At 31.7% G+C, this 10793-nt stretch overlaps 1 protein-coding gene and 1 long non-coding RNA gene across 6 annotated transcripts in view; one reads left to right on the forward strand and one right to left on the reverse strand.

Moving 5' to 3' along the window:
• LOC134683345 (uncharacterized) overlaps positions 1-3250 on the reverse strand; it is a 61774-nt gene extending 58524 nt beyond the window's left edge. For 2 of the 5 annotated variants that reach the window (XM_063542592.1, XM_063542590.1), the window contains exons 1-2: positions 2747-2896; positions 2186-2354 (exon numbers count right to left, since the gene is read on the reverse strand). In XM_063542592.1, the coding sequence (XP_063398662.1) occupies positions 2186-2346 (161 nt within the window). In that variant the 5' untranslated portion in view covers positions 2347-2354; positions 2747-2896. Of the gene's footprint in view, positions 1-2185; positions 2355-2746; positions 2902-3131 lie in introns of those variants that run through there. The other 3 variants (XM_063542591.1, XM_063542593.1, XM_063542594.1) reach the window with 3 other exon arrangements.
• A 62-nt stretch (positions 3251-3312) lies between these two features.
• LOC134683347 (uncharacterized) lies at positions 3313-7822 on the forward strand. Its single transcript, XR_010101003.1, has 3 exons — positions 3313-3424; positions 5509-5602; positions 7441-7822. It is a non-coding gene; the product is annotated as an uncharacterized LOC134683347 (long non-coding RNA).
• The last annotated feature ends 2971 nt before the right edge of the window (positions 7823-10793 follow it).

Raw genomic sequence — 10793 nt, forward strand, 5'->3', positions numbered from 1 at the left:
CTTATGCGTATTTTGCATATTGCTGCTCTATCATTTAAATTGTTTAGTGAATCAACATATGATGGTCTTTGACCCATTTTGTAGACTTGAAGAAAGAAACTGAGCTTAGAAGACTCCTGTATGTTTGCATTTTGATTTTGCAAGTATTGATCATAAATTCTCTGTTTTACTTGTCCCAAATGCTGCTTTGTTAGACAACTTTTTTCAACAAGACATGAATATCCTAATTTTTGTAAAATGCACTAAGTTTTTAGGATCCAGGGGTTTGAAAATCTTGTTGCACAGAAAATTTGATTTACAAGTGTATTTTCTGATGAAAATTTATGCTTGAAAAAACATTTTTATTTTTGAGTGGAATTCTACCAAGCTCAGCACGACAAGCATCATTTGAAGCCTTACAATGAACACCAAGTGCTTCTTTAATAAATTTAATTTAACACCCCAAATTTCAGAACAGTACATCAGTATAGGTGATATTAATGTATCAAACAAGTTTTCAAGTAGTCTACAATGGATTATTTAAGACCAACATGCTGAGTTTCCTTAATTTTAAAATAGGCCTTTTTTTGCCTTTTCCATAAGTCATTAAGAGTATTAATGGCTAAATTGAAATTACCATTACATTTTTATACAATACCTAAATAAGAATAATGACTAACAGTTTCAATACAAGAATCATTGTAAGTAAATTCGTCCAAAAATGTTTTACCATTTGAATTAAATACAATAACTTTGGACTTATCTGTTTTAACTTGTAGTTTCCAACAATCACAATAATCATATAAAGCATTAACACTGTTTTGTAGTCCTTTTTTACTTCGAGACAATAAAACAATATCATCTGCATAAAGAAGAATATTTAAAGAAAAGTTCCCAATTACAACTGGATCAGAATTACAATTGGCAATAATTGTCATAATTCTTATTTAAACTTATTTGAGCCATCGTCTGCATAAAATGTATTTATTTCTATATTAGCTTCTTCAATGGTTATTATCTCCAATTTTTTTGTCAAACTGTAAGAAATAAAAGCAACAGTACAGAAGTTTGTATCAAATACACAAAAGTACACAGCTATAAGGTTAATACACTGACCTAAAATAAGTGTAGTACAAAATGTATTATGTAAGGATATTACACCTGGTTTATTTATTGCACAGATGTACTCATTTGCATATTACGCCTTTTTTTTGTGAACCAGACATACTCATTTGAATATTACACTTGGTTTACGTCTTAGATACGCCTAATTTACGCCTGGTTGAAGCCTCACAGGACATGCATTTTGTAAACACTGCAATGCCACCAGGATAAAGTATGATTTTTACGCCTGGTTTCAGTGTCATATACGGTAGTCACAGTTCGTACAGAAGTCCACGTTTAAAACTTTCAACCTTGAAGAGCCATCATATCCAAATATAAAATATAGACTGAGCTACAAAGGAAAACATTACCATTACCGCCTCATATGGAAAACAATTAATACAAATACATAGTTTTGACATAGTGCAATCTTTTAGACAATAAATTCAGATTTTGAAAGTATAATGTACAAACAAAATTAAAATCATAGAATAAAGTCTTCCAGCTCTATGTAAACTTAAAATATTAATGACAATTTTATGCCATTAAGCCAACGGGGTCTATAAATTCAGTTTGACAGCTTCGACATAATACTTTTTGGCTTTCTTTACTTGACCAAATCAATTCCTTACATATCCATCAGTTAATTTTAGCCAAAGGGGTGAATTCTTCCTAGGGTTCAAAATATCACATGTTATCTTGAAGAAGCAAATTATCTCCCTTAGCTCACTCAAACATAAGAAAGGTTATTTAATGAAGTGTTTATTCCAAGTCCATTGGCCTCAAATAGATAGGAGGCTAGCTAGCCTAGGATAAATAGATATGCTAGCTGTACAATACCACATCATCACATGTAACATGGTTGTAATCGGGGGTGGATCCAGCTATTGTAAAAAAGGTGGGTCCCAACCCAGGACAAAAAGGGGGGAGGGGTCCATTTATACGTCCCCAATCAAATGCATTCATAGGCAAAAAAAAAAAGAGGGGTTCCAACCCCCAGAATCCCCACCCACCCCCTGTATCCGGACCGGATCAACATGCCCTCTCAAACTTTTGTTGTGATTTTTTCGAGTTCAAACATTATAATTATTTATTTGCATACCCTATAAAACTGGGAACATTGTGACATCTTTCAAGTTCATCCTGTGTCATTAATCTTGTTTCACCACTACTATCTTGAACTAAAATCCATGATGTTGTCTTATCGTCTGCTGTTGTCCGACGAGCACCTGCTCTATCAGACGAAATCGAACGCTTTTCCATGTGAGAAGCTGTGAAAATAAGAGATTAAAATTAACATTTAACAATAAAACATGTAAACAAGAATCTGGATATTATACATGTTATATATATATATAATGTCTGAAAGTAGTGATCAAACATACGTACTTTCATGTTGATGGTTATAAGCTTTATTTTTTTCAGAAGATACAAAATGAATCCATGGCATATACGAGCTATAAGGATCGCATAAATATATTATAAAGCAAATTACATTTGTATAAATTATTGACGCAAATGTGCACGAGACCTGTCAGCTGATTCACAGTAAATAGTCAGTATACTTTTACGATAACTATTTTGATTTCTGTGTTTTTAGTAGTAGTAATTTATTCATATTGGATTATGTTTTACAGTCTAGTCACTTATCAAGTTTACTTACGATTATTTTTAGTGAAATATAAATGTTAATCCAGCGGGAAAAGTAAAGTGCTTTAATTGCTGGTGCTAGGAAGAACGTGGAGAGCGTCTGTTTACAACGTCTGTTTTTTCATTTAATTTTACGTCACTGGGCGTTACGTCACTTTATCCGGAGAGTGAACTTCTCCAACAAAGAAGCAACCATTTGTTTTGTAGGGGTGCATAAAAGTTTTTTGGTAAAAAAAACAAACTGATAAAGTTCTTCGATGAGGGTGGAAAAGGGGTACTGAACACGGAAACACGTGAAACAAAAATCGCAAAAACGAGGCCCCTCGTAGCACAAAAAATAAAAATCGAGAAAAACGAAGCACGAGAAATAAAATTGTAAATATAAGGAAAAAAAGTACCAGCAGTTATATCAGTTATTACTCAGCCGTTCTTGGAGATCATGTATAATCCGCCACTGTTCAAACTTCTAAAAAGTGCATGATGCCGTACCCCATCCTGACCCCCACTCCACTTCTGGAAGTACTACTCACATAGAGTTATCTCCCATTAGTTCATCAAATGGCACTTTGGATGTATGGCAGACAAAAACAGAGCTGACACAACACCAACAGAACTTTGGATAAACAAGGCATGAAAAGAAATTTATACAGAGAGAGCTTGCTAGTACTGGCTGATTTTAGTATTTGCAGTTGTATGTTTAATACTACTTAGTGCTATAAAAGAAAACAAAATGAATAGAAACACAATTTCTGAGTGAGCTCAATTATAACTTGCCAAGTTAAATTGTTTATAAGCAGCTGCAGTGTTTTTAAGATAGATGTACTAAAAACCTATTCTTAAAACTATCATAATAACCATAATTAATAGTTATCCCACAAGGATGTGGTGTGTCAGTGTAAGATCACCCCTTGCCAGAGGGTGACCTAACATTGACACACCAATTCCGAATGGGATAACTATTTTACATGCCAGCTCATTCAATAAGACGAAAAAAACATTTACAATTCATAAAATCTAGTTTAGAACAGCACACAACCATTAAAATATACTTTATATATTACTACATGATGTATACCCTTCCGGAGCACCTGAGATCACCCCTAGTTTTTGGTGGGGTTCGTGTTGTTTATTCTTTAGTTTTCTATGTTGTGTCATGTGTACTATTGTTTTTCTGTTTGTCTTTTTCATTTTTAGCCATGGCGTTGTCAGTTTGTTTTAGATTTACGAGTTTGACTGTCCCTTTGGTGTCTTTCGTCCCTCTTTATAACCCCTGAACAAGATGAGTAGCAATATCAAACAATGTCAACTTGACCCACTTGCCCATCAGCCCATACTATATTGCCACTTTACAAAAAAAAAATCGCCCCATTATTGTTTACTGACTCGCCTCACTTTTGAAAAAGTGTAAAATCATTTAATTGAAATCAAATCAAATCAGTCTGACAACTCACTTCTTAACGAAAAAGTTTTAAACCCCTATTAATAAAGGTCTGCCAACTCGACCCACTTTACTAAAAAAATATTGCTTCCTTAAGTGAGTATGTTAAATAACTGTTAGTTCATATCCAGTCGTCCTGGTACCATGTAGTGGTATGTGTCGTGGCTTGATATGCCAAAGGTCTTACATGAGCTGGAATTCCAGCATATACATTGTAGTCCATTAAATACACTGGATTTTTTCTACGTCAATTTTGATAGACGGTCTCTGTCATGTCTGTATAATTATAAAATTAAGTTTGATAGTGGATTTGACATTCCCGCCAAATTGTTACAGAACAAAGGAAAGCATGCATAATAAAGAAATTCAAACTGGGGTGATCCGGCTCAGATCACCCCTGTTAGAACAAAGGAGCTGGGATGTAATCTTTTGGTATTACATAACACTTGTATGCAATATTTCTGCAGATACAGATAGATTTTTTTTAGAATCAGATTGCCCCATATTACATGAAACTTGCAAAACTTCCAGTGAATAAACTTATAGGCAGACTAGCTGAGTTAAACGATTATTAATTCTTTTAATAACAATATTCTATTGAAATAGTATTTCTGATGAGTTAATATTTTTAATTCTAAGTTGCTTAGTGAGTAGTTTCAAGTCATGCACTAGTGATTATCTTCATGGACCAATGAGTTAGGTTAATGTTGTAACCGTTTAGGTTTTACAAGTTTGGGGTATGACAACTCTCTTCTTTATAATGACATGAATGGTTGGTTCATTAAGTCACATGTTTTTTTTTGGAAGGAAATTCTATTGTCTTGGTTAGAATTTGCTTATATCTTGAACTGAGGGGTGCTGATATAGTTTGTACTCATATTTAATGGACATCTTTGATTTTATAAAAAAAAAAGTAAGTTTTCTATAACATGTTAAACATTTGTAATATCTCTTATTTCAACATATAACTGATATGATTTTATTGCATAAATGGTCAAAATGAAAGATTCTAGATATTTTATTAAGGTTCAACATGTCAGGAATAACAATCAATATGCCAAGTTTTGTGAATCAATTACATCAATTGTGGAGAAATGTGTGAAGGTATGTTCCAATATTTCTGGTATCCTGAGGTCCATTCACCCTGAGTTCGTTTGCCCATAGAGTCCATTAGCCCTGGTTTTGTTCAACATTTCTTTTCTTTTTTTTTTTTTGGGGGGGGGGAATAAAACTGTATATATCATAATCAGTAAAAAATTTTAGCACATTGTACACTCAGTTAAGTGTATAAACAAATTTAACTTTTAGCAGCAACAGTTATTATGTTTTTATTGCAGATATTGAACCAGACTAAGATTGTACATGATGTACATGTAGTACCACAAGGGTTCCAAAGTTATGTTTATACAGGACATTTGTACCTCATACAAGGTAGGTTTTGCATTCTGTTTATTGTCTCGACTTAAAAATTATATAAATCAATAGTACTGACGCTATGTTTCTTTTAATTCATATATTGATGGTCAATATGAAAATGTTATGACGCCACACATAACAACCACAATGCTTCAGTGGTTACCTATATAATCAGCCTTGTCCACAAATATTCACTCTGTGGTCAACTTAGCTAATGAAATTTTGACAACTTAAATGTAAAAAAAAATCCTTTTAACAGTAATTTACTCATAACTTTTCTGCCAGTTAACATTATGGACATTAATATAACTCTATGGTTAAAGTTTTTTAATTTTAAATAACTTTCTTAAAATATCCTGGATGTCTACCAAACTTGGACAGAAGCTTGTTTATACTAGTAATCAAATACTAGTATCTAGAAGGAAATTTTTTTGTTTTTCCAAACATTATTTATAAATGGACTTAGTTTTTGTTGAGCCTGGAACCTTGTTGCAGAAAGCTCGACATAGGGATAGTGATCTGGTGGTGGCGGCATTAGCTAACTTTTTTTAAAGCTTTATAGTTTAGAAGGTGGAAGTCCTGGATGTTTCATACTTTGTACATGTATATAGATGCCTCATGTTACGGAGTTAACGTCAGTCACATGTCCAATGTCCTTGACCTCATTTTCATGGTCCAGTGACCACTTGAAAAAAAAGTTAAGATTTTTTGTAATGTTGAATTCTCTCTTATAAGTATTAGGATAATTATATTTGGTATGTGCGTACCTTGCAAGGTCCTCATGCATGTTAGTCAGACAGTTTTCACTTGACCTCGACCTCATTTCATGGATCAGTGAACAAGGTTAAATTTTGGTGGTCAAGTCCATACCTTAGATACTATAAGCAACAGGGCTAGTATATTCTGTGTATGGAAGGACTGTAAGGTGTACATGTCAAACTGGCAGGTGTCATCTGACCTTGACCTCATTTTCATGGTTCAGTGGTTATAGTTAAGTTTTTGTGTTTTGGTCTGTTTTTCTCATACTTTATGCAATAGATCTACTATGTTTGTTGTATGGAATGATTGAAAGGTGTACTTTCAACATAATATCAATGATAAATAAAGAAGGCGAGACATTTCAGCGTGTGCACTCTTGTGAAACTTTTACATAGTTTACAAGTTAATGTTTGTGTTTAGGTTTGTTTAAAGGGAAAGACTTATAATGTCAGAGACAATGGTAATTGGTATGCAGTTGTATTAGCAGTGGCACATCTCTTTCCATTGAGATTGTTTAGCCATGTACCTTCAGTCATTGTTCATCGACTTTCAATATTTGCATAACTTACATGTTTAAGTATTGCTATTTTAATTTCAACATTTGCATTATCAAAATTACAAAAGGCGAGACATATCTCTGTGATAACAGTTTATGTTCCTTATTTTGTACTTTTATTAGGGCATTAGTTTTCTCGTTTGAATTATTTTACAATGGACATTTTGGAGCTTTTTATAGCTGACCATGTGGTATGAGCTTTGCTTATTGTTGAAGGCCATACTGTGACTTATACTACAGTTGTTGAAATTTCTGGTCAGTTGGTCTATTGTTTTCTCATTGGCAATCATAACCACATCTTTTTATAAAAATTTAACAATTCAAAATTAATCAAACCAAATTTGTCATATGATTGGCTGATTAAACCATCCAAATAATGTTGGGTCAAATTGTGCTTTGTTGACTCTCACTGCATAACATTTTTATTGACACAATGTTGCAGATGAAATCACTATCAATCCAAATCACAATTTATTAATGTAAACCATTATAGGTCAAGAATACTTTAGGAATAATAAATGTTATTTTTACTTTTCAGTATGTTGAGAGAAGTTCAGAACAAGCTATTATGTTTGAAGAGGAGTTGTCAGCACGTCATCATTGAATAAAGTCAGTTGTATTAGAAGTGAAGCCTAAACAGAAATGAGACAATTATCAAATAATTCAAAGACTACATGGATGTTATCTGGACTAACATTTGTATGACCCAAATGTGGTATTTTTCATATGAAGACTTACAAGGCAGGCTGTGGCAACATGTGTATGCATTTAACATGTTTAAAGACTTGAAGAACTTGTACTGCCTTCTTCAGATTTCAGTAGAATTTGTTTAAGACAGTAAATTCTGAGTATGAATTGAAGAATTTTTGCTCATTTAAATGAATTATGAAAATGTTTTACATCTTAAATATACAAAAACAACATACTGGTAAATTATTTTTTCTTTAAACTTATTACAAAATAAATTCTTATATACTAATTCTTGAAATTAACAAGTATATTTTTAGTCTGAACGTACAACTCAATGCACTGGTTATTCACACAGAAAACTACATTTATCTCTCAGTCATATTAAAAAAATGATATATGGTAGAATTGCCAATGAGACAACTATCCTTAAAATAATTGCCAATGATCAAAGATGATGTATACATATATAGTGTATCATGGATTCAAAGCGAAAGAGAGATTACTATATAAACATATTTTATATAAGATATCTTATATACTTTATAAGATATCTTATAAATTACATAAGATATCTTATAATATATATATAGATATCTTATACAATTAATAAGATATCTATGATATCTTCTATATTATAAAAGATATCTATGATATCTTCTATATTATAAAAGATATCTTCTACAATTGATATCTTATAAAGAAAAGCATTTGAGATATTATAGATATCTCGTTAACTTTATTAGATATCTCTTTAACTTCATAAGATATCTCATTAACTTTATAAGATATTTTATATAGTTATAAGTTATCTCAAATAGTTAAAAAGATATCTTATATAGTTCATTAGATATCTTACATAATTCATTAGATATCTTATATAGTTCATGTGATATCATATATAGTTTATGAGATACCTCATATAGATAATGAGATATCATATTTAATTTATAAGGTATCTTATATAAAATATATTTATAAGATATCTAATAAACTAGGAGATAAAGTACATACTATATCTTATATACTATATAGGATATCTTATAAACTGTATAAGATATCTAATATCTACTATATCATATAAAATATCTTAGAAAAACAAATTATATAAGATATCATATTTGCTATATGAGATATCTTATTTATTATATGAGATATCGTATATAATATATAAGATATCTTATTTGTTATATGCAATATCGTATATAATAAATAAGATATCTTATTAATTATATGAGATCTTGAAATTCGAATAAATAGTAAAACAGCTTACATATAAAAAACTTCATTGTTAAATAGATATAAGAATATATGTCAGGTATGAGTGTCAATGAGGCAATTCACCATCCAAGTCAAATCTTTCTGGTTTTACTCTTTAGTTGAGTTGCTGTCACACTGTACTGTTTACTGGAATGAAACATCTTATTCAATCCTTACAAAAACCATCAAGGATATCAAAACTAGATATCTTGTATAGAAAAGTTATTTCACTTCTTAGCACAGGCAAAAAGTAAAATCACAAAAATACTGAACTCAGAGGAAAATCAATTTGGAAAGTCCATAATCACATGGCAAAATCAAAAAACAAAACGCATCAAAAACGAATGGACAAGAACTGTCATATTCCTGACTTGGTACAGGCATTTTCAAATGTAGAAAATGGTGGATTAAACCTGGTTCTATAGCGCTAACCCTCTCACTTTAATAACAGTCTCATCAAATTCCGTTACATTTACATGATGCGTTAAATAAACAGTCACAATCAATAAAATAGTCAAAATATGGGAACATCAGTCATCATCGTATAACAATTTAACAGGACACAACAACATCTACTATCTACGAACACATGGATTGATTTGAGTGTCTGACGTCAGAAAAATTATATACGTCACATAAATTTGTCGTTCAATGTGCATACAATAGTTATCAAAAGTATCTGGATTATAAACAATTTTAAATTTTACATAGGCAATGAGCGCAGACAGGGTTAAAAAATCAAAAGTATGTAAGAATAAATTACAGAAATCGAACTAGTCCAAAAGTTATACATAGAATTTATGAGAATCCAAAACTTTTAAAAGGAACAATTTAACAAGACACAAAAACCTATCCACGAACACATGGATCTACTTGAGTGTCCGACGTCAGAAAAATTATATACGTCACATAAATTTGTCGTTCAATGTGCATACAAACAATTTTAAAATATACATAGGCAAGTACGCATACAGGGTTAAAAAATCAAAAGTATGTAAGAATAAATTACAGAAATAGACCGAGATTCAAACTAGTCCAAAAATTATACATAGAATATATGAGAATCCAAAACTTTTTAAAGGGAACAATTTAACAGGACACAATAACATCTACTGTCTAAGAACACATGGATTGATTTGAGTGTCTGACGTTAGAAAAATTATATACGTCACATAAATTTGTTGTTCAATGTGCATACAAACAATTTAAAAAAAAAAATTTCATAGGCAATGTACGCATACAGAGTTAAAAAATCAAAAGTATGTAAGAATAAATTACAGAAATAGACCGAGATTCAAACTAGTTCAAATTGGATTCAAGGATTTTGTTATTCTTTTAGTTGTTACATTTAAAAATTATTTTCAGTGACTGAAAATGAAAAACATGACAACATTATGTATCAGTTAGCATGAGATACTTGTGTACACGTATGGGAAGTTAAGTCGCCATCTGTGTTTAGGGTTCACAGATACTATACCTCTGCTCTAGGTATAGTAACGTCCCCTACCATACGTATCAAGTATCCATTCTTACTGATACAAACTGAGAGTGAGGAGGCTCAGTTCGACTGATGTGCGGTGGCTCAGTCTGACTGATGTGCGGAGGCTCAGTCAAAATTTTTTTCCTTTTACGGTACAAACTGAGAGTGAGGGGGCTCGGTCTGCATGTGAAGCTCTGTAACATGTTTTTACGATACAAACTGAGAGTGAGGGGGCTCAGTCTGCATGTGAAGCTCTGTAACATGCTTTTAAGGGGAAATGGGTATTTTAATTGTTTTTATCAAATTTTATTGGGGACATTTTACTGTTTTTATCCAAATTTTAATTGGGGGTATTGTTTTTACTGGTACAAACTGAGAGTGAGGGGGCTCAGTCTGCATGTGAAGCTTAACATGCTTTTATGGGAAAAAAGGGTATTTTATTTGTTTTTATCAAATTTTCATTG

Source organism: Mytilus trossulus, chromosome 9 (genome assembly GCF_036588685.1).
Source record: "Mytilus trossulus isolate FHL-02 chromosome 9, PNRI_Mtr1.1.1.hap1, whole genome shotgun sequence".
NCBI classification, from domain to species: Eukaryota; Metazoa; Mollusca; class Bivalvia; order Mytilida; family Mytilidae; genus Mytilus; species Mytilus trossulus.